This window comes from Phyllobates terribilis, unplaced genomic scaffold, assembly GCF_046119375.1.
Source record: "Phyllobates terribilis strain yellow unplaced genomic scaffold, ASM4611937v1 Scaffold_3__8_contigs__length_932513732, whole genome shotgun sequence".
Taxonomy (NCBI): domain Eukaryota; kingdom Metazoa; phylum Chordata; class Amphibia; order Anura; family Dendrobatidae; genus Phyllobates; species Phyllobates terribilis.
The window spans coordinates 214372738-214397709 of NW_027362763.1; the positions used below are offsets into that span (position 1 = coordinate 214372738).

The window sequence follows — 24972 nt, forward strand, 5'->3', positions numbered from 1 at the left end:
AAATAAAATAAACATTCTGGGAGGAGGTTAGTAAAAAAAATAAAAAAAAAATAAATATGAGAAAACAGACAAAAAGAAAAAGTAAAATAGACAGACCATTCACTTTATACCGCATTGCTGTTGTCAACTGCTTTTTTGTCTTTCCATCTGCACCCAGCTGAAGCATGCCAAGGACTGAAGCGACTCCATGGGGAGATATGACCACATTGTCATGAGGCTTGTTCTTTACCACTTGGTTAAACACCTGAATGCCAATGTCGGAACCCAGCTCCTCAAGCGATAACAGGTTGATCTGAGACTGCACAGAGGTCAAGTACACCACCGTAAGTAAAGCCAAGAAGAGCTTCTTCATGATCATTAAACACTTTTGAGGTCACCTGAAAATACAGATTAGGAACAATATGAGCATACATTTCCTTATGCTCATGAAGTATCAGATACTATTCCCTTAAATATGTTGACTTTTACAAGGATGATGTGCATGTTGTAAAGCAAAAGAACTCATTATCATCAGTGCTGAAGAATCGATTTACTTCAGCAGTGCAGCCCACCTAACGGGTTTCAACCAATTGGATCCAGTATTTCCTGGAGGTTTTATCCACCAACCAAGAGGCAACAGCAGCTGTTTTTCTTCATGCCTAAATAGGAGTTTTGCCCATCACACCTCCACCAGGTGAGCGTTAACCAATCAATTACCCACTTGACCTCCCTTGGGTATCACCTTATTATGAGCTCTGTTCCCCACATCAAGATTTCTTCAAGTTGCAAAGCACACACACATAATATAGTCACGACTATGACTAGTAGGATTGCGGTGGATCCTGCAACTGAAAATATCAGTTTTTTTGGAACATTTTTGTGGCCGACAGCATTTCAGAGAAAAGGAAACTTAAAAATTAATATTCTTAAATACCGCTGGCATTCCCAAACTCAAAACGTAGAGCAAGCCAGTAACTCTCAATCTGGTATTATGCCAGTGCAGGAAATCAAGGGGAGAGAAGCATAGAGAGAAATTGAAGAAGGAGGACTTCTAATCAGCTAAAAATGTCTGGAGAGTCAGCCTGGGAACCATGTCAAATGCTTAGATTATAACAGTATAAAGCCAAGGATTCAAAAAAGTGAACAGCACTGGGTGATCAGTCAGAGCTGTAGCCCAGCTTCAGTCTAAGGCTGTGTGCCCACGATGTGTTTAAGCGTTTCCACAGCGGCAAAAAGGCTGCAGAAACACTTAAAAAAAAAAAAACATGGTAGAAGGCCTGCCATGTTCCCCAATGATAATCCGCATGTGTGTAAGGTGCCCCAGCGAGGTAGTCGTGGGCGAGCTGTAGCCCCCTCTCGCTCTGGCACCCTACAGCCAATTTGTGTCCACCCTCTGAAGTGTGGCTGTGTATGTGGTGCTCTCCACTTACTTCAAACCATCAGATGGCGGCTGTCTCCAGGCATTTCTCTTCTGGGACCAGGGCAGCAATAAATTCAGAGGACACGAGGTTCTTAACCATAACTTGGACTTTACTTGGGGAAGAGGAATATGTACAGTATTTACAGGCAGATAAAATGGATAAGGCCCGACAGGTTCTCTCTCTCAGGCGCTGGCAACATCTTCAGCCCTGGTTCCCTCTTTAAGTGAAGCATCTCTGTGACTCTAATCTCTAGCCCAAGAGACTCTTCTGCAATACCAACAGTGTTCCGGATCTGATATTTCCCCCACGTCTTAGCCTGGAGTCCTATTTATCTTCCTCTGCTTCCTGCAGACTAGAAGTGCCCCGGGTCTTCAATACCTCTGAGTTTCTCCGGCCAGCTAACAGGACTCTTGCGCAGGGAGACTTTTGCACTATTGATCCCACTGTCTGAGGGTATGGAACTCCCGTCTACCCTAGCAGCCACCATATAGTCAGGCTGCCCGTACAGCTCACTGTCCTAAATCTTACTCAACATCACTTCCCGCTTCTGGAAACTAAGCAGGGACTTTCCTAATGTGCCCACCCTCTGTGGACCGTCATCTTGCAGCATTAACCCCATCACTGTCTGTAACACTGCTAGCAGACTTAACCTAACATCTGCATCTAGGACAGTGGCATCTTGTGGCTGATTACAGGTACTGCAGCCCACAAGGCATTATGCCAAAACCAAGCTCTATAACACTCATGGCTTGGTCAGGGCACTAAGTTCCCCCCTCTTCTCTACTGACTGGACCACTGATGCTAACCTCTTAGCTTGGCCTACCAACAGTCCTGAAGGGTTTAACTACAGGAACACTCCCTTTAACTACTTCAGTGCCAAGGGAAGGCTATGCCCTTCCCCACTATTACATGTGCTGTGCACATGCTGCGGAAATTTCCGCTGCGGATTATCATTGCGGAAAAAAATGCAGCATGTCCATTAATTTTGTGGAAGTGCTACGTTTTCGCCGCCATTGACTTGCATTGGAACGCGTGGATTCCACATCACTGCATCTGTAGATGCGGAATCCATGCATTCCAATGTGCGGATGGTACCCGTGTGTGGAGGACAGGAGACTCTCCTCCGGACCAGGGTACCATAGAACCTGTGAAAAAAAAGAATAAAATAAAAAATAAATGTTATGTTATATTTACCTTCTGATGGCCCCCGCTGCGCTAGTCCTCCCATGCCGGCAGCTCGTGATGGACTGAAGGACCTGCGCCGACGTCATAGCCATGTGACGGCAGGTCCTTCAGTGTACCGCGATCTGCCGGCAATCCAGGACGGAGCGAAGCAAGACTCCGGGGGCCATCGGAAGGTAAGTATAGACTTATTTTTTTTTATTTTTAACCATTCTTTGGGGGTCACAGTATATAAATCCATGCCTTTTGCATTGATTTATATAGTGTGACCAAGTGGACAAGCACTTTCCAAGTGATGCTAAAATTGCTTGGAAAGCGCTTCTCAACCCGCATGCGGAAATGCATGTGAAGAATGCTTCACATCCGCTTGTCCCTGGCAGGAAAAACGCATGTACAATCCGCATGCGTTTTTTTCTGCCAGGGAGATGCAGAAACGCTCAGGAAAAATGCGGAGCATTTCTGCATCGTGGGCACATAGCCTAAGGCTAAGTTCACCCGTTCAGTATAATGTCTGTATTTTACATCAGTATTTGTGATCCAAAACCAGAAGTGGGTGAAAGATGCAGAAGCGGTGACGTGTTCCTACTTTCTCTCCGATTGTTCAAATCCAGATTTTCGCTTACAAATGTACACCATCGTTCAAAAGTTTGGGGTCATTTAGAAAGGTCATTATTTTTGAAAGAAAAGTACATTTTTTTTTCAATTAAGCTAACAATAAATGAATCAGAAATACACTCTATACATTGTTAATGTGGTAAATGACTATTCTAGCTGCAAACGTCTTGTTTTTATTACAATGTCTACATAGGTGTATAGAGGCCTATTTCCAACAACCACCACTCCAGTGTTTTAATGGTACATTGTGTTTGCTAACTGTGTAAGAAGGCTAATGGATGTTTAGAAAACCCTTGCACAAGTATGTTAGCCCAGCTGAAAACAGTTTGGCTGATTTGAGAAGCTATAAGATTGACGTTCCTTTGAGCTAGTTGAGAATCGGGAGCATTACATTTGTTTGTTCTATGAAACTCAAAATGGCCAGAAAAAGAACTTTCATGTGAAACGCGACCATCTATTCTTGTTCTTAGAAACGAAGGCTATTCCATGCGAGAAGTTGCCAAGAAACTGAAGATTTCCTACAACGATGTGTACTACTCCCTTCAGAGGAGAGCACAAACAGACTAACCAGAGTAGAAAGAGAAGTGGGAGCCCCCGCTGCACAACTGAGCAACAAGACAAGTACATTAGAGTCTCTAGTTTGAGAAATCGACTCCTCACAGCTCCTCAACTGGCAGCTTCATTAAATAGTACACACAAAACGCCAGTGTCAACGTCTACAGTGAAGAGGCGACTCCAGGATGCTGACCTACAGGGCAAAGAAAAAGCCATATCTGAGACTGGCTAATAAAAGGAAAAGATTAATATGGGCAAAACACCACAAACATTGGACAGAGGAAGTTTGGAAAAAAGTTTTATGGACAGACTAATCAAAGTTTTAGGTTTTGGATCACACAGAAGAACATTTGTGAGACTCAGAACAACTGAAAAGATGCTGGAAGAGTGCCTGACGCCATCTGTCAAGCATGGTGGAGGTAATGTGATGGTCTGGGGTTGCTTTGGTGCTGGTAAAGTGGGAGGTTTGTACAAGGTAAATGGGATTTTGAATAAGGAAGGCTATCACTCCATTTTGCAAAGCCATGCCATACCCTGTGGACAGCGCTTAATTGGAGCCAATTTCATCCTACAACAGGACAATGACCCAAAGCACACCTGCAAATTATGCATGAACTATTTAGGGAAGAAGCAGGCAGCTGGTATTCTATCTGTAATGGAGTGGCCAGCGCAGTCACCAGATCTCAACCCCATTGAGCTGTTGTGGGAGCAGCTTGACCGTATAGTACGCAAAATGTGCCCATCAAGCAAATCCAACTTGTGGGAGGGGCTTCAGGAAGCATGGGGGGAAATTTCTCAAGATTACCTCAGCAAATTACCAGCTAGAATGCCAAAGGTCTGCAATGCTGGAATTGCTGCAAAGGGAGCATTCTTTGACGTAAGCAAAGTTTGAAGGAGAAAATTATTCTTTCAAATAAAAATCATTATTTCTAACCTTGTCAATGTCTGGACAATATTATCTATTCTTCATTTTGCAACTCATTTGATAAATAAAAGTATGAGTCTGGGTGACCCCAAACTTTTGAACAGTAGTGTATGATATGCGTATGCAATGAGTTTAACATCAGCTTTTACATCGAGAATTACTGTATGTCACTTCAAGCTAGTTTACTAGCTAAAAAAAAATAAAAAAATCTTAGAAACAGATATAGATACAGGTCATTGAGAGATATAATCAGTGCAGTGTGTGTAGCTTACTGTACATGTATTTAGCTAATAACTAAAAAGAAAAAAAAAATGGTGTGGGGTCCCCCATATTCTTAACCAGCTGAGGGCTGAAGGTAATAAACATGGAGCTTCCCAGGCTATTAATATCAGCTCACAGCTGTCTACTTAGCATTTAATGGTTATTAACAAGCGGTGACCCCCCAAAAAATTGTGCCCCCCGCCCTATAATAACTAGCAGAGGCTGGGGAGACAGCTGTGGGCTGATATTACTAGCCTAGAAAGGGACCATGGATATTGTCCCCCTCACAAACTAAGAACATCAGTCCTCAGCCACCCGAGAAATGGCGCATCCATTAGATGCACCAATCCTGGCGCTTAGCTTCAGCTCTTCTCATTTGCCCTGGTGCAGTGGCAAGTGGGATAATAGTATTGGGGTGGATGTCAGCTTTGTAATGTCAGCTGATATCAAGCCCAGGGGGTAGGAATGGAGAGGCATCTATACGACACCCCATTACTAACCCCATAGTCAAATATAATAAAAGACACAGACAGCGTAGAGTCCTTTAATTGAAATAAACATACATACTCCTTTATTTGAAATAAAAAACACTCCCCACCCTCTTTTACCCATTTATTACTGTAAAATGAAAATAAAACCATATTTCTCAGCTGTTCTCAGATAATACCAGTGTGATGCGGTCCCATGAAGAACTCCAGCTACATCCAGATGGTTTGTCGAGCGGTGGCATGATCCGGCTGACTTGCTGAGCGGTCACAACACACTGAGACGGGACCGTTTTTACGCTTCTGCAGTTTCTAGAGCTGACGTGAATAAGGTCAGAGTTCATAGCTGATTATTCCCGGTCATTTTACTGACGTCACCACTCGCATTGTGGGAAAATTCTCATGGTGGGAGCAGTGATGTCAATAAGATGATCAGGGTTCATCGGCTATGAAATCTGGTGACCTCTCTCACATCAGAGCTAGACACTGCAGGAGCTTACACTCCTATCTCCGTGTGTTCCAGCTGGTTTGCTGAGCAGTCGCATCATGCCACCGCTCAAACCACCCGGAGGTAGCAGACCTGGAGTTCTTCGTAGGAAGGAATCATATAGGGATTATTTGTGGACAGGTGAGGAATGTGGTGTTTTAGGTGGTCATACACAATACTTTAAACTCAAAATAAGTTTAAAAAATATAATATTTTCAAATAAAGATGCAAGAAAGGAGTTTATTATAATTCCAACCCTGACCGTATGACTATAACTTGATTGTGATTGATACTAGCCCATGAACAACTCAGCTCTTAACTAGGAATATTGAAAAAAGGACTTGTTCAAACTGCTCCAAAAACTCCCACAAGGCAAGAGTATAGTAAATCTTAACAGATATTACTCAACAAAAGTCTCTTTAGGATATTCTGTAAAGTAATACATTGCAGTGCATAGGTTATCAATATGCAAATTGCCTCTTCAGAGATGGAGAGGACTTGAATAGTACCACCTATTGGATGTAGCAATCCTACAAGTCACAATCGACCCTTTAACGAGTCTGTACACTATATGGTAAAATCAATGGGGTCTTTCAAAAGTACAACTTGTCCAGCAAAAAACGAGCCCTCACATGGCCATATTGGTGGGGAAAAAAAAAAAAAAAAAAAAAAAAAAATCAAGAAAATTAAAAAAATAAATAAAAAAAAAAAGTTATGGCCCTGGGAAAAAGGGGAGCAAAAAATGAAAAAATAAAAACCCAAGGTGGTGAAAGGGTTCAAAATAAAAAGGAAATTACTTCTCCCTTGAGTGAATTCTCTAGGTCATCAATACACACAAGATCACAGCAAATGTCTATAAATGCTATATTTTTAAAGAACAGATGAGCAGAACATTCACAAAGTGAAATTATAAGAGAAGTAAATAAGGCCACATAGAACAACAAAAGCTGTGTCTCCCCACTGGAAATTGCACTAATAAAAAGTTATAAATGGAACAAAAATTGCCACACCAAATTCCCAGCACCTGAAAGATCACATACACAAGTGTGAGAAAACCCATTTCATCATAGGCTGTTATGAAACCCCTACTGGGCATGAGCAACAGACTTAAGGCATCTCAGACCTCACAACCCACCCAATAATTTCTTCATGACTTTGTTTAGACTGGTCTCGAAATACTGTGAAATCCAGTTTCACATATTAAAACTGGTGAGGGAAAAAAAATAAATAAATAAATTACTGGATATTATAGATCTTGACAAAGTGCAATTCTCCATTTTGAAAAATCACCATACTTTTAGGAGGAGAATACGTTGCCCTAGGACTCGCTCACACCAGCGATGATGCTCTAGTTTGAGATAAATCAGCTCAATTACAGTGAGGACTCTCGCCTCAAACTCTGATCAGAATTTGAGCCAAGCCTCATTTTACTGTGATCAGATTATCTTAGAAGAAATTAAGTTCTCCATTTTCTCCGAACCAGTGTCTGCAGAAATTGGACTGCACTCAGATGCCAACCAAGTGAAGTCCAATGTTTTACATGCACTCAAACTTCAATTGGTGGCGGTGATCAGATTTGTGGAGCCAGTCGCAGCATGCTGCGATTTTTTTTTTCCTCATGCCGATTCAGTCTGTCGAAAACATAACGCAGATCTACACTACACCATAAAACAACATTGGTCTGAGTGCTGTCCGAAAAAACATATAGTATAACTCAGACGAGTACTGTTATGTGAGCATGCAATTAATGAAGAACATGGAGTGCCCATGGATCCATAAATCTATGGGTCATATACTGCAAATAAACCAAATTTAGTCTGATCCCATGCAAGGTTTATATTCTTTAACTATGGGAACAGCTAGCTTTGCATACAGTATATGCTGTATACACAATACAGTGGGATAGTAATAATCAAACTTTATAAAAAATAAAAAAACGAAAAAAACCTTGATGCTTTGAAGAAAGAGCACTTATCTGTTTAGGCACTGCTACAGATGAGGTTTTTGATGCATATTATGCAAATTAAATTCATATTCTATCTGCTTACAAAGTTTAAATCATTTATTTTGTGTGTGGCCATAGGAAAACTCACAGCTGTTAAATCATTGCACAGCCAATACGAGTTCGGTTGCGGAAATCCAACTAATAAATTTATTTTATTGTCAGTATAACCGGATGAAGAATAAAATAACAGCTCCCCGACTACTCAAATTCACCCATGATTTTCTCCAAGAATGAAAAAGGACATTTTATTTTGCTTTATAAGCACCACAAATATACATTCTGCCAGGATGGAATCATACATCAAAATCCAGAAAACCTTCAAGTCAAAGACTCTGTTATATGTAGCCTCAGAAATACATATTTCTTGCCTTGGATGCAATTTTCTTGATTTACTAGATATATGAAAAATTATACACCAAAAGTTAAGAAACTTTGCAAATATCTAAAAGTGTACAGAGGATGCAGCCACACTCCGGCCCTTGTGCCTAGAGGGTGCCATGACAGTAGAGATACCCCAAAACATCCAAGAGCCGTACTTCAGTGTTATAGACGTTAATGGAGCAGCAGAAATCATTTACCACTTTAGACGTCTGCACATGTTGGTGTACAAGTCCCAACTAAAATGTAAAGTGCTGTGGAATATGTTGGCACTAGAGAAATAAAAAGGATTTGCAAACCAGGGAAAACTCCCGTTCTGGTCATCCTTGGGACCTATGCCAATCTAACAGTTATTATCTATCCAGTGGATGAGTTATAACGTTTTAACTATCCTAATAATGGCTCTGTGGGAAAACTTAAACCCTTAAAATTGATGAGGATTAACCAACTTTAATTTATCCCAACTGGACAACTACCTAATGTGTATGAGGGCCCGCCAGGGTTAGACTTGATACTTGTAACCCAAACCAGAGGCAGAATGAATCAAAGCTTAGGTGCACAATTGCAGCCAAGTAGGGTTTTTCCTGAAATGATCTGGTGTTACAAATAAAATATAGTTAGAAGAGCCAGACAGGGACTTCAAAAGGAGAGGCAACACTGGTTTAGCATTGCCCCAGGCTGACTTCTCCCCATACTACTCCAGTTGATTGAGAAGGTCTCTTCCAATAGGGAGAAACCTTTCAAATCAACTATAACGGTGCTCATTGGGTGCAGTGCCAGAGTAGTCCCATCTCTACCTGTATTACCTGGCCAGCTCATCAAACTAAGGTTTTCTCTGAATTGCTGTCGCGTTTGAGAAAAAAAAAAAAAAAAATCCCATACCCAACTGCAACCGTCCAGCCAGCGCCTGATTCCCTGGAGTTTGTGCTACATGAATCGAGTGACAAGGTTCCCTTTAACTTTAAAATACTCAATCATTTGGTTCCCAGAGGAGATAAAACTACAACAATTGATATTTCATGACAGCTTAGACAAGGTGAAAATTCATTCAAAACAGGAATGGCTGTCAATCTTCTCATGTGTATGGGGCTCATTACTGCCAGGTTTTCTCCTGGATGGTAGAAGGTCCTAGCAGAGAACAATTTGTGATCAGTCTATAGTCAGGACATATTCTACAAAAAGGAATTGTCAAAACCTCTATAAAAGTACTTTCTAAAATCAATTGTTTTTCTGTTTAGCATAATTTATACTTTGCTTTATTTTTACAACACGCTAATCACTAATATAGATTAGAAAATAAAAAGTCAGTCCATGGTGAAGAACATCAATATAATACACTTTCATTTTCACTCAAAATATAAAAATCACACTAGAAAATATGAAAGTGGATTTTAGCTCATCCACTCCCATTTAATGCCCTCATGGTTGCTGGAGCGGTGGGTAGAGGAATAAGAGACCCCAGAAGGCATAGATCCTCAGAATACATTTCTAGACAAATTTTCATTGAGAAAGCATAAGAAGTAGACGGACAGCCAAATACACTTCTTACAAGAGGGAAAAATGTTTACAAATCACATTTCAGGGAAAAAAAAAAAAAAAACACCGAACAAGTACCTGCGACAAACCAAAGGCATAAAATAACAGGCATCATTGAGACTTCCAACACACAAGGTCATTCACTAAGTGTACCCCACTAGGTAATACGTGTAAACAAAGAAAAAATTCATTTATTTTGTCCGTGTCTTTTTACATAATGTTATACTACGGTACTTTGTCACACTGCATTAAAAAATATTCATCATCTGTTTTATGAAGGGGAAAAAAAAAGGACTGTGGCTGGTGTCCCCTACATATTTATTATGCCCAGACAAGCTGTACATAATTCATTCTCTGAAGGTGTGGCACCCCTGAGGGTTCAGTCGCCACAGAGGTACTGCACCTCACCCAGAGGTGTGGTGACTCTCTTCTCTCAGGTAAGGAGGGAGTGCTGCCCGGAACCCCAAACACCTGCATCCAACACTACACTGCTCCAGGCCGGCTGGAGGGGCAACATGCAGAGCGCAGCTGCTGAGCCCTGACCCTGGCTGGAGTGGGGGGAACCCAAAGGTAGGGGGAACCAGTAGTGGGTGTGGGTGGAGGAAGTAGTTAGAGGGAGCACTTTGGTAGGAGTATAAAATAGGGAAGTCATCTTAGGGTGGCAGATAAGTTCAGCAGTTAAGTGAGAGGCGCTCAGAAGAACAGCTCGGGACAGTTCAGAAGAACAGTCCGGGGGCAGAGTCTCATTAGGAGCTCTGCTCCACAAGTAGGGCCAAGTCTGGAGGACCAGGAGGGGAGTAGGGAGAAGGCTCCATTCTGTCAAAAGGGATCCTAGGGGGTACGGCGAGTGCAGGATGGCACCCGTACACCCCGAATCTGTCAGAAGACAAGAGGGATCATAAGCCGCATTCTAATCCCCAGGAGGGTCAAGCAGGTCCGGGATCCGACGTACAGGAAGGACTTCAGAGCACCCGAGCAGGATTGAGAAAGACCCAGTGTGAAGTCGATCTAGAGAGGAACACGAGAAAGTGGGGTTCTGTCAGGCATTCCTAAAACTCCCTGAGGAAGAGCTGAACCCCTGCCTGGTGAACGCAGCGCGACGTGGGAGACTGTAAGCTGACCGTGCACCCTGTGGAACTAAAGAACTGTGAGTAAAGACACGGATGACTGCACTGCACCGCCTCTGTCCAGTTATTTCGTCCGCGCCATCATTCCCTCCCTGCACTACAGCGCAACCACCATTCACCTACACTACCCTGGAGCTTGCTCTGCCCGTGGAGAGCCACACCATCCCTGCTGCTGTAACACCAGCTCCAGAGGACTGCTCCGCAGCGGCGGCTCCCTCTAGCCGCAATCCATGGGTGGCGTCACGAACACTTAAATCCCCTATAACCATCCCCCTTTTGAGTGACCGCCCTCGGCCACGGACCGGGCCAGCCACCGTGATATCCCCCGGCAACCAGAGGCCCGGCTGCCGAGTACTCCACGGCCCTGGGGGCGCGTCAAAGGCTAAACATAGACCTTGAGGTAAGAAGGGGTAGTATAGTCTCCCTACCATCCTGTGTAAGAAGAGAGAAATTTAGGAGAGTAGAAGCTCTGTTCTCCATAAATAGAGATCCATGGGCAGTCATTCTGCATCCGAATAATGCCTGTATAGTAACCGTACATACATATGAGCACACAGCGTTCATTAGTCTAATAGGATGTTGTATGCTTGGTAGATGTCATGTCCGATGACTTGGGAATCATACAGGATTGTAATGTATTGTTGCCTTGCTATGCCACAAGGTTTGCCTTTTAGAAGTTTGTCTTCCCTCTCTCCCAGTCTGCGGCCCCAACTCTAGTGTCTGTAACCCCTCCCTTCTACCTCATCATTCCGTGTAGGTCTGCCATGTTAAGAAGCTCATATCTTGCATCTCTGGTTCAGAATTGTCTTTACCTACTGCAGCTACTGCAATTGTGCATAACTACAAGAATAAATAACTCAACCTTCTGGAATCTTTATACGTGCCACTGCATTAGAGTTAAGCTGATATCTCTGTGTGAGTAATGGTACATAGACAGCCGAGCAACGGTGTCTCAATAGCCCCACACTCACAGCCTAGTTATGGAGTCACAATAGTACAGATCACTACAAGCTACAGGACATTGTGAAAGTGACACACAGTATTTCCTAATAGGTGAAACTGATGTTTGTTCTAGCCATTTCCCAATTACCATTTCTGGTAGTGTCTTTCCGAAATAGGAGACCTATCGTTCCCTGTAGCATATTCCCTCATATTAAGCTATGAAGAGAGATATCCCACTGCTCCACAAACTCATCGTGCACATACCCAAAAGGCATCCTAAAGACCATTGCAAAATCCAGCTTTTTATTTCTTTTAGTATAATTTTTATAAAGGTCATATGCAAAGTCCTTTCCCGGAGGAAACTCTGAAGCCCATGAGTCACAATGTTGATGTAATTTTACAAGGAAGCATAGGCAATCCTGTATTACTGTGGAAAACTACCCCAAGAATTACCAATAGGCATGATTGTGCCTTGTGTATGACTTATTCCCAGAATTTCTCTTAATAGTTTGTTGTGCTCCAGTACTCTAAGCATTGTGCATTAATTTCCACATACCCGTCTCTTTTCAGTAAGCCTCTGGCAGGGCTTCATTCAACTAAATGATCAGTGTAAATAGCGACCTCAGGATTTTTCATCATTCTCTCTGGCCTGCCTTAGCTACAATTATTCCAGCAGTTCACCTTTAAAGATCATTTCACATTTATACCAATATGTCATCACCAAGGGCGTACATAGAAATCATGGGGCCCCATAGCGCCCCGACCCCCCCCCCCACCCATAAAAGGCAAAACATTAAGTTTTTTGTTTGTTTGTTTGTTTCGTTTGCTTTTTTTTTTTAAATTGTTGGGGTCACAGAAGAGCATGTCTCACAACTTTCCAGCCTTTACATAGTAATTTTCCTCCTGCTGAAGTATTAGATTCCACTTTCATTGCCCCCATAAAGTATGATAATAATCATCATCATTTTTATATAGCATCAACATATTTCGCAGTGCTTTACAACCCCATTGGGGCTCAAAATCTAAATTCCCTATCAGTATATCTTTGGAGTGTGGGAAGAAACCGGAGAAAACCCACGCAAACACAGGGAGAACATACAAACTCCTTGCAGATGTGGTCCTTCGTGGGATTTCATCCCAGGACCCCAGCACTACAAGGCTGTAGTGCTAACCACTGAGCCACCATGCTGCCCTACAACCAAAAGAAGTTCCCCCCAAAACACCGTATGATACCCCCCATGGTGAATTTCTCCAGATTAGCCTCCACATGCACAGTATAATGACTCTACTATACCCACCTCAACTCCCAACGCAAGCATGGTGACCCCAACAGGCCTCCATGCAGTATAATAGGCCTACATACAGTAAAATAACTCGCACTAGTCCTCCAAACAGTAAGATGGACCCCACACATTATAATGCACCCCCATATTCCTCCACACAATATAATGTGACTCGCCACCCAGGCCTTTACCTTCTGTGGGATGTCACGGCAGTCGGCTCCTGGGCCCGTACCCTGGGGGTCACTCTTTAAAAGGGGTTTGTTACTCGAAGAGATGAATAACAGTGTTGTCTCGTGACGCCACCTGTGGTTCCCGGTAATGGGTACCGGCGCTGCTGCAGACCTCTGGAGCAGATGTTAGGGCAGCTTGGTTGGTGCTGCTCTCCACAGGCAGAGCACAGCTCCAGGGTAGTGTAAGTGCAGATGGTGAGGCTGGGCGTTGTAGTGCAGGAGGGATAACGTGGTAGAAATAACAAACAGTGGGGTGCAGTCATCTGAGTTTACTCCGTTATTTAGGTTCTTCAGGTGGCACTGTAGAGGTGTCAGCCTCCCACGTCGCGCTGCATTTACCAGGCAGGGGGTTCAACACTCCCTCAAGTATCTCAAGAGCACTTAACGGGACCCCCTTTCTGTATGTTCCTTTAGCCGATTTCCCGCACTGGGTCTCTCCCTCCTGCCCCGCGCCTTTCCACACAAAGTCCCAATCGGGTACCTTGAGATCCCTCTGGGCAACTTGAAGTTCCCGGACCTGACTTGGTGCCCTTTTCGGCGGCTTCGGTGCGAATGTGGCAACTGCACACTGAAAGTGCAGAAGCCTCCGGTTTTCCAGCCGAGACTTGAAGTAACTCAGCTAGTCCAGGGACCGGTGCCCTTCTTGCGGCCTGATCCCTCTGACGCCTGGCAGATTCAGGCATACGGGTGCCATCCTACACTCACGGTACCCCCTGGGATCCCATCTATTCCTGGAGCCTTTCTCCCTGACTCCCCTCTCCCTAGGTCCCACTCTGGAGCAGAGCTCCTGAAGAGACTCTGCTCCTCTCCTCTCTCACTGAATAACTCTAACAAGATGGCTTTATTTAACATACATACATACATACCATCTCCTATTCAAGTGCTCCCCTGGTCTACATCCTCCACCCACACCAACTACTGGTTCCCCCTCACTTTTGGTTCCCCCACTCTAACCAGGGATGGGGCAGCAAATGAAGTGCATAATGCCCTTTCAGCCGGCCTGGAGTAGTGTAGTGTTGAGTGCAGGTGGTAGGGTCCCGGGCAGTACTCCATCCTTACCTGAGAGAAGGAGATGCCACACCTCTGGGTGAGGTGCTAATGCGGCCCCCGATGGTCCTCCACGCAATATAATGCACGGCCCCCGATGGTCCTCCACGCAATATAATGCACGGCCCCCGATGGTCCTCCACGCAATATAATGCACCCCCCATAGGGCATAGTGCAGCCCCCAATGGGCAAAATGCAGCCACAGGACTCCAGTAATATAGGCACCACATAATCACCGATTTAAATAAATACATACTTACCGCTCCTCGTTCCCCCGCTGCTTCAGTCTCTGTAGCACGTCTCTCTCACCAGCTCCACAGCCTGACTCCGTGATGCAGTGAAGAGACATCATCGCTCTGCTGCGTCAGACGCAGAGGGGGAATGATGGGATAGGGAGTGTCACATGACGATCCCACCTCCATCATTGCTTTCAACTCTATCGGCAACTGTCAATACAGTTGAATGCGGGTCAGAGCGGTAGTGCGGGGTGGCCCGATGCAGGCAGTGACATTGGGCCCCCCGGCTCACGGGCCCCATAGCAGTCCCATGGCCTGCCGCCATTGGCGATACGCCACAGGTGATCACAGTTACAATAAATAGTTTACTAGTTTTACTCAGTCAAATGAGAGTGTTTTTCAGACCCCATTAACTCTTTACAAACAGCTGCCAAATGGTAAGATAACAAGAAGCAGTACTCACATTTCCAATCCCCTGCTGCTCACATGTTAATGAGTATCTGACCCTCTGCCATTCAGCAATGGGCAGGAGTTTTTATATTTGGCCAACTAAGTCAAAAGTCAAGATATGTTGATACATGGCCACAGATGTTATTGCAATGTAACTGGGCAAACCAAACTTGAGTAGAACTGTCCCACAAGAGATCGGAGAAGATATATGCTCTACTCACAAAAAGTTAGGGATACTTGGCTTTTGGGTGAAATTTATAGAAAATGTAAAAAAAGTTCACCCTTCAGTGATGTTTTTATCATGAAAGTAAGGCATTTAAGTTGATGCATGCAATGGTAATTTCTTCATCTCAATTTATTGAAAACAAAAGCCAAAAACAGTGGTGGGTATACCCCAACAAATAATGTCAATGACTCAATAACCTGTCATGTGGCCTTGAGCAGCAATTACTGCTGGATAACGATGTCTCATGCTGATCACAAGTGGAGGTATTGTCTGCTGAGACATGGCATCCCACGCTTCTTGAAAGGCAGCCCTCAGGTCATTTTAGGTTCTGGGATACAGAGTTAACAGCCCCTTCATGGCAACTCAGCTGATCCCATAGGTTTTCTATGGGATTCAGGTCCGGAGAAAGTGCAGCCCCCTCCATTTGAGGTACCCCAGTCTCCAGCAGCCGTTCCCCAATGATACATCCTCAATGAGCTGGAGCATAGTAGTCCATGAAGACAAAATTAGGCCAGTGTTGTTCATGCAGAGGCACAATGACTGGATTAATTAGGTTATTCACGTAATAGGGGCTTGTCACTGTACCACATACAAAGTGTAGGGCAGTTCTGTATTGACAGACACCTGCTCACACTGTAACAACACCAAAGACTCATCTGATAACAGTGGCTGATGCATAGTGCTCTCCTTGATGTCTCCATCATCATTGGTGGCCATCATTTCTGCTCAGCGTGAATCGACTTTCATCAGTGAACAGCACCGAGGCTCACTAGTAGGGTAGATACTCCCTGTGATGACGCCTGTGCCTGGTGGTGTGGTCAGGTACACTAGCAGGTCATCTAGCACGCAGACCACGCTGATATAAACTGCTTAGAATGGTCTGACGTGACACTTGGGTGCTTCTCACCTCTCATAAATGTGCCTGGGGTTGTGTGGCATTCATCATCCGGTTCCAAAGGGCATTGCTCACAATGAAGCAGTCAGTGTCAGATGTGGCCAAAGGACGTCCACTACTCTGCCTGTGACTCTTACAGTCTCTCCATCTCTGTTGCAACCTGCTGATGATACTGACACTCTAAGCTCAGTGATCACTTCAGTCTGAAAACATCCTGATTGAAGCCTCGCAATGGCGAAGTACTGTTGATCAATTGTTAGGTGTCGTCTTGGTCTCATGATGTCAAAATGTGAACAGGCATGATGATGACTGTTTAAATGCCAATTCTAATTGAGTACCGAAATGTGTTGCCTGATTAATCAAACACCTGTTGTGAATTTTACCATTAAAGTTCCTTGTTAGAGAACAGCAAGTTGTGCAAAAAGTACTGAAACATTGAACAATTGGACATGTGCATTCAAAAGTCTAGAGAAGGTCACAATAAGTTCACCTGAAAAGGTTAGAGTGCATGTCAGGTTCATCCTGAAATTTCGCCCGAAAGTCAAATATCCCCAAGTTTTTGTGAGTAGTGTATGTGTGTATAATATCTCTATCTATATATTTTATATACACACACACACACACACACACACACACACACACTTTAACATTCTGGCTCTATGTAATTTTAATAAAATTGTATAACTTATAAAAGTTATATGATGAGACTGTCAGGTGTATGAAACAGCACTTACCCCAACATTGCAGCATTTCAGACAAAACAGTTGAAATCGCAGCAGGGGACACGGAGCGGGCTGGGACATACTTTTAGGACTAGTCATAACAGGTCATACTGTTATGCAGAATCCAGTCCGATTCATGCAGCCCATGGTGCAGGCAGCTAGAATTGTGTGACAGGTTCCTTTTAAGTTCAACGCCAACAATCAGCACTTTCCATCAGCAATGATGAAGCACTTACTAATCTGAATTAAACCTTATCCTTGTGAATCTCAATGAGAGAGCAGAACCTATAGGGAATATAACTATTGTTGCACTTGCACTTTATTCTGCCTGTGATCAGATAATTAAGCAACATGTACTCCAAAGCTGGATTTCATTGAAGATGTCAATATACTTTTCCTTTCCAAGAACAGTGAGAAACACACCCCAGTTCTGGTGCCAGATAAGGAACAGAGTTGACAAGAACACCAAGCAAAAGTGCTGGTCTCCAAAGAAGCATGCTTGCGTCATAGGCAGAGAACTGGCAAGTCCAGGAAATCATGTCATAGCTAGGCTTAAGATGTAGAAAGTCTTAGGAAGAATTATTTATATATTTTGTGGATTGCAAAATTAGGTGATTTGTCTTGAGTCTAATAGAAGTGTATTTCAGAATAAGGAGTAGTAGCTTGCAGAATGAGCCTTAAAAAGGGGTATTCAAGTTCTTAAAATGGCTTTAAAATACACAGCATAAAAATAAGCATGTTTGCAAGGGAGTTGTTTTTCTATCAGTTGTCAGTCTCCTGAAATGACAGTTGTTATCCATTATAGTGAACAGCTCAATTTTAATGGAGTCCAGCCTGTAGTGCTGTATTTTTCGGACTATAAGACGCACTTTTTTCCTCCAAAATTTGAGGAAAATGGGGGGTGCGTCTTATAGTCCGAATGTTGGGGGGGGGTGTATATTTATGTGTGGTGTGGGGGGAGCGGTATCAGTGGAGGAGTGGGGCACAGGAGGCAGCAGCCGCCCGCTGCAGCCTATACTGTCCCCGCTGCTAAAGAAAAATTAATATTAACTGCTCCCCACGCCCATGGGGTGTGGGGAGCACTGAATATTCAGGCTCCTTAATAGCGGTATACAGTGTAGCCACGCTGCGGCTCCTGCTGCTGGCGGCTATCTCCTGTGTCCACTGTTAAAGGGCATGAACATTCAACCTCTCCACGCCCATGGGCGTGGGGAGGGGGGTGAATATTCATGCCCTTTAATGAGCTGGCACAGGAGATAGCTGGCAGCAACAGGAGCCGCAGCGCGGCTCCGCTGTGTGCCGGCTATGAAGGAGAATGAAGTCACTGCTCCCCGCGCACACAGTCCCGGCGTGGGGAGCAGCGCATGGCAGTGACGTCATGCGAGGCTCACATGGAGAGATCAGTGCAGGCAGACAGGATGCAGCGCTGGAGGAGAGAAGGGAGGTGAGTAGGAGTGTTTATTTTTTTTTTAATGTGCAGCATGATGGGGATGAGGGGTGCCATGCATACCAGGACAGGGATGAGGGGTGCCATGCATACCAGGACAGGGATGAGGGACCACGTATAAAAGGAAGAGGGGCGGCATATATACCAGGATGGGGGACATTACCCCTACACCAGTGTCAGCAGAAGACCCCCTGCCCCTTAAAAGTGCATCATGACCACATTTTTTGCTTAAATTTTTATTTTTTTTATTTTCCTCCTCTAAAACTTAGGTGCATCTTATGGTCCGGAGCGTCTTAGTCCGAAAAATACGGTACATTCCAGAAGAGGATGTTAACTCTTCTTAGGCTGTGTGCCCACGATGCGTTTTTGGTGTGGATTTTTGCAGCGCGTAAAACGCACCAGAAACTCATTGCATACCTTATCCCATGACTTCTTATGACATTCTGCAAGTTCTGTGCACATGGTCAGGATTTTTTCTGCGCAGATTTTACTCACAGAAAAAATACAGACATGACCAATTCTTGTGCGTTTCTGCAAGCGTATTTGCCTATACAATGCATTGGAAAAACGCATGGCAAATGCGCATGCGTTTTTCTGCCAAGGAGATGCAGAAATGCTCAGGAAAATTTCTGCTTCATTTCTGCATCGTGGGCACTAAGACTTAACATCCCAGACATCCCTCTCCATTAGTGTTGAGAGATACCTTCCGATATCGGGAAATATCGGATCGGATTGGATCGGACCGATACCCAAAAAGTATCGGATATCGCCGATTCCGATACCGGAAACCAATGCAAGTCAATGGGACACAAATATAAGAATGAAAATAAACCCTTTCTTTCCTTGTAGGTTAATTCTACATGAAGGAAAACAACTAAGAATAATGTAGAATGTATTACATGAAAAGCCGGCAATTCAGCAGCGGCATACACCGGTACCCGACAATTTAGAACAGAAAGAATAGAGCATCACACATAGATTAGATACATAGAAACATGTCAGTGACATATATAAGAAGTACAGTGACAGTGTTGATTACTGTACTTGTCATTTAGTGTTAAAGGATTTATTAAAAAAAAAATTGGCGTGGGGTTCCCCGTAATTTAGTCTCTAGCGGAGGTTAAGCAGACGGCTGGGGCAGATGTTTGAAGCCTGGGAAGAGGGTAATACCCACGGAGCTTCCCAGGCTACTAATATCAGCCCCCAGCTGAATACCTAGCCTTTACTAGCTATTAAAATGGGGGACCCCCAAAAAAAAAAAAAATGACGTGGGGTCCCCCCTATTTTAATAGCTAGCAAAGGCAAGGCAGACAGCTGGGGGCTGATCTTAATAGCCCAGGAAGGGTGCCATGAATATTGGCCCCCACCCAGGCTAGAAACACCAGCCGCCAGCCACCCCAGAAATGGCGCATCCATAGGATGTGCCAATTCTGGCACTTAGCCTCGCTCTTTCCACTGCCCTGTAGCGGTGGTAGTGGGGTAATAGGGCTGGGGTTGATGTCAGCTTATAATGCCAGCTGACATCAAGCCCAGGTTAGTAATGGAGAGGCGTCTATAAGACACCCCCATTACTAACCCCATAGTCAAAGTTAAAAAAAAACACAAAAACACCCAGAATAAAGTCCTTTAATTGAAATAAACACACAATTCTTTATTGTTCTAAATTAAACCATACTTACCATCACGCCCATTCCAGCTGAAGCCAACGATCTCCTGCAATAAAAATAAACAAACATCATCCTTACCTTTCCATGGTTCCCAGGACGGCTCTAGCTCTTCTGCACTGACATGACAGGCTGGATCGCAGCCGAAAGCTGCCATCCAGCAGACACTGAGAAGCGCAGGCATGCTTGCGCTCCTCAGTGTCTCGCTGTGACGGCATCCAGATAAGCCGAGATCATGTCCAATGAACTCAACTCACCTCATGCACGTCACTGACAGCGTGGGAGAATTCTCCTGTGCATGCGGTGAGCGTGAGAGAATTCTCCTGCGCTCACGGCAAGCGCAGGAGAATTTTCCCACGCTGTCAGTGACGTGCATGAGGCGAGCTGAGTTCATTGGACATTATCTCGGCTCATCTGGATGCCGTCACAGCCAGACACTGAGGAGCGCAAGCATGCCTGCACTTCTCAGTGTCTGCGGCATGGCAAGCTGGATGGCAGCATTCCGCTGCGATCCAGCCTGTCATGTGAATGTAGCAGAGCTGGAGCCGTCCTGGGAACTATGGAAAGGCAAAGATGAGGTTGCTTTATTATTTTACTTTTATTGCAGAAGACATTGGCTTCAGCTGGAATGGGCATGATGGTAAGTATGGTTTAATTTAGAACATTAAAAAAATTGTGTGTTTATTTCAATTAAAGGACTTTTTTCTGGGTGTTGTGTTTTTTTTAAATACTTTACTAGAAATTCATGGCGGTCATGTCTAATATTGGCGTGACCCCATGAATTTCGGACTTAGGGCCAGCTGATAATACCAAGCTGGCCCTAACCCCTTTATTACCCAGTGAGCCACCGCACCAGGGCCCTGGATGAGTTGGGTGCAGCACCAGAAGATGGCGCTTCTATGAACGCGCCATTTTCTGGGGTGGCTGCGGACTGCAATTTGCAGCGGGGGGGGCAGAAAGCTTGGGCCTCCCTGCGCTGCGGATTCCAGCCCCCAGCTGCCTAGTTGTACCTGGCTGTTCTAAATTAAACCATACTTACCATCACGCCCATTCCAGCTGAAGCCAACGATCTCCTGCAATAAAAATAAACAAACATCATCCTTACCTTTCCATGGTTCCCAGGACGGCTCCAGCTCTGCTACATTCACATGACAGGCTGGATCGCAGCCGAAAGCTGCCATCCAGCTTGCCATGCCGCAGACACTGAGAAGCGCAGGCATGATTGCTCTCCTCAGTGTCTGGCTGTGACGGCATCCAGACGAGCAGAGATCATATCCAATGAACTCAACTCACCTCATGCACGTCACTGACAGCGTGGGAAAATTCTCCTGTGCTTGCCGTGAGCGCAGGAGAATTCTCTCACGCTCACCGCATGCGCAGGAGAATTCTCCCACGCTGTCAGTGTCCCTGGCAGAAAAAATGAAAGTGGATTGTACATGCGTTTTTCCTGCCAGGGACATGCGGATGTGAAGCGTTCTTCACATGCATTTCCACACGCGGGTTGACAAGCGCTTTCCAAGTGATTTTAGCATCACTTGGAAAGTACTTGACAACTTGGTCACACTATATAAATCCATGCAACCGGCATGGATTTATATAGTGTGACCGAAAGAATGGTAAAAAAATAATTATACTTACCTTCTTATGGCCCCCGATGTCTTTATCCAATCCGTCCTGGCTTGCCGGCAGCTTGTGGTGGTCTAAAAGGACCTGCCGTGACGTAATTTAGTCATGTGATGGGTCACGCGACCGCCAACGTCAGCGGATCGGATATTCTGGTACCTGGGTCTGGAGGAGAGTCTCGTCTGCTCCAAACCCGGGTACCATCCGCACACTGAACCGCATGATATGCGCATGTGCAGATGCAGTGATGTGGATGTCATGTGGTTCAATGCAAGTCAATGGCGGCGAAAACGCAGCGATTCCGCAAAATAATTGGTAGTGCTGTGGATTTTTCCGCAATGATAATCCGCAGCAGAAATTTCCGCAGCATGCGCACAGCAAATGCAGATTATCATTGGGGGAACATGGCAGGCCTTCTACCAAGCGTTTAAGCGTTTCTGCAGCGGAATTGCTGCTGCGGAAACGCTTAAAAACGCATAGTAGGCACACAGCCTTAAGATACCTGGACATTGACATAATGAGAGTCTATAACTGTACGCACCTAGACAAGATCTAATGTTATGCTAATGCTATGGGTCATTTGATAGAACACGTTGCACAAGACCTCATCTCATACAAACTGTAGCGTCGGCGTCCCTGCCTCCTGCTAGGCAGGGACGCTGTTCCCCTCACCTCTCCACTCCGTGCCCGGCGTCCTCCTCCCGCTCTGCTGGCAGCGCGCGCTGCTTCCCGGCCACTGTGCTTAGGGCGCGCGCGCTCCCCCTCTCTTAAAGGGGCCGCGCGCGCCGTCCTAAGGAGTCCCCGGCCAATGGCCGGAGGACCTCACCATATATAAGGCACCTCCTCCAAAATGGAGGTGCCCGAGCAATGTTGTTGCAAAGCCTTCACTCTGCTTCAGCCCTCAGGTCCCGTTACCAGTTACCTGCCAGTCACCTGCCAGATTCCTGCTTGATACCTGCCTGATATCCGTTTACCTGCTTGCAAGCCTGCGGTCCGACGGTCTGCCTTCCGACACCTGTCAGTCTGTCTATGGACCAGCCTGCCCGCTCACCTGGGAGCGCTCGCCTGCTACCTGTCTGCTAGCCTACCTGGAGGCTCCGCCGTCACTTGCCGTGACCACCTGCCTGCCCAGAGACTCTTGCCTGCTCACCTGGGAGCGCTCACCTGCTACCTGTCTGCTAGCCTACCTGGAGGCTCTGCCATCACTTGCCGTGACCACCTGCCTGTCCAAAGACTCTCGCCCGCTCACCTGGGAGCGCTCACCAGCCACCTGCCTGCTGTCCTTCTACCCAGAGACTGTCCCTGTCACTTGCCGTGACTACCTGCCCTTCTACCCAGAGACTGTCCCTGTCACTTGCCGTGACTACCTGCCCGTCTTCCCTGGGAGCCACCCGCTTCCTTACAAGGACCGCCCCCTTGTATAGTTGCTCAGAGGTTCCGCCTCCCAGACCCGTTACACAAACCTTTTTACGAGAGTTAATCTTGCTACAATTTTTATTTAAGGGTTCAAATAAAATAAAGCAGCCTTGCAAATAGCCTCGAGGAAAAATTCCACAGAAAGTGAACAAACCTTGCATTATAGTATTCTGTGGTCCCACTCCTTTTCAACTGCATCTACTTTTTTGTAATCTTTGGAACTTAAGAAGTAGGAAACCAAAAGAAAAGGGAGAAGGACTGCAGGATCAGACTACACAAAAGTTTAGTTTGTAGTCAATAGAGACACTTTGTTTTTCACTGGAAATGTAGACACAAAATTCCATCAATAATATTAAAAGATCCCTATTTGATTTTATTTGTTTTCAGCAAGTTTTAGACAGTCATTTTTAGGCTGCTCCAAAGGAAGGTGGATCAGATGTCTTAGGTTACTTTGTTCTATTTGGGACATTTCCAAGATCATGTAACTAGAGTGAAACTTTGTGCTATATAATGTAAAAGACATTAGTTTTTGATAATTGTTTTATGATTATAGGTTAAACGTTTCTTTATTGTGAGCTATTTAAATAGTTTTATTTTGAAGGCTGGATAGAAAGTAGGATACAGCTCTGCATCAAGCATATATTTTGTATAGTTCTGATAAAAAAAAATAAATAATCTATGGTAATTAAAAAAAAAAAAATGAATAAAGTTGTTACTTAAAGGATTTGTTTCAAAGTTTCAATCTCAGGAAGGCCACTAAACTTCACATACCAGGGAAGATTTTTTTAAAAAGGAACTGCAAACACATGTCAAATTCAAAAAGCTTATGCCAGGTCAGAACAGAACGTGTAGTTAATTTTTTCTACCAAATTTTAATTTCTATAGCGTCAAAATGTTCCACAGCACTTTACTGTCTGTCCACGTACCCTCTGAAATATTAAGACAGAAAAAACGTACCATTTTTTCGGATTATAAAGCGCACCTTCTCCAAATTTGGCAGGAAAATGGGGGTGCGTCTTATGATCCTAACTGAGCTTACTGGTGGGACGGCTACAGTGGAGTGGAGGTCACAGGAGGCAGGATCGGTGCTTCAGGACCCAGCAGAAGCGGGGCGATGCCTGGGCTCTAAGAAGATGTTGGCGGCGGTGAGCAAGTCCCCTTTCCAGTAGGTCTCCTGAGATCTCAATCTGCACATGTGCCGCCTCTGGTGGCCATTTTCCAGATGCCCACCCCGTTGAAATCTACGGGAAAGGGGACTCCACTTACATCTTTGAGCCCAGGCACCATCCTGCTCCTGCCGCCAGCGTCCTGAAGCAGCGACCCTTCCTCCTGTGACCCTGCTCCACTGCAACCATCACCCAGGCAAGCTACCATTAAAACAGACCAAGTCGCACCACCAATTTATTGTAAAAAAAAAAAAAAAAAAAAAAACAAACACACACCACACGTTTTACCCATTTTCTACCCCAAAATATGAAGTGCGTCTTATCTGCAAAATAAGGTAATTCAACAGATACCAAGAGGTGTGAGGTCAGGCCCTGCTTGCAAGCTTACAATTTATGAGGACTAGTACTTGCACCTTTTTTTTTTTTAAAAAATCACATGGCTCCCTTTTTCCCCAGTTTCCGCCACATCTGTTCATGTGTTCTGTGTGGTATTGCATTTGTTCACTCTTAAAATCCATAGGACTGAATATAAGACCACACAAACTATGGACAAACGTGGCACTACAAAGCTTAGTGGTAAACTAATATCCAATTGAAGTCCCTATACATGAACAGGGCTGTACAACACAGGTTGATATTGTTCAAACTATACATTTTATTTGGGTGACA

The 24972-nt window shown here is 44.7% G+C and overlaps 1 protein-coding gene across 1 annotated transcript in view; it reads right to left on the reverse strand.

Moving 5' to 3' along the window:
* The window catches only part of SERPINE2 (serpin family E member 2), a 63921-nt gene that overhangs the window by 18831 nt on the left and 20118 nt on the right, over positions 1-24972 (reverse strand). Inside the window, exon 2 of the mRNA XM_073674624.1 lies at positions 97-377. Within this exon, the coding sequence (XP_073530725.1) occupies positions 97-358 (262 nt within the window). The 5' untranslated portion in view covers positions 359-377. The remainder of the gene's footprint in view (positions 1-96; positions 378-24972) is intronic.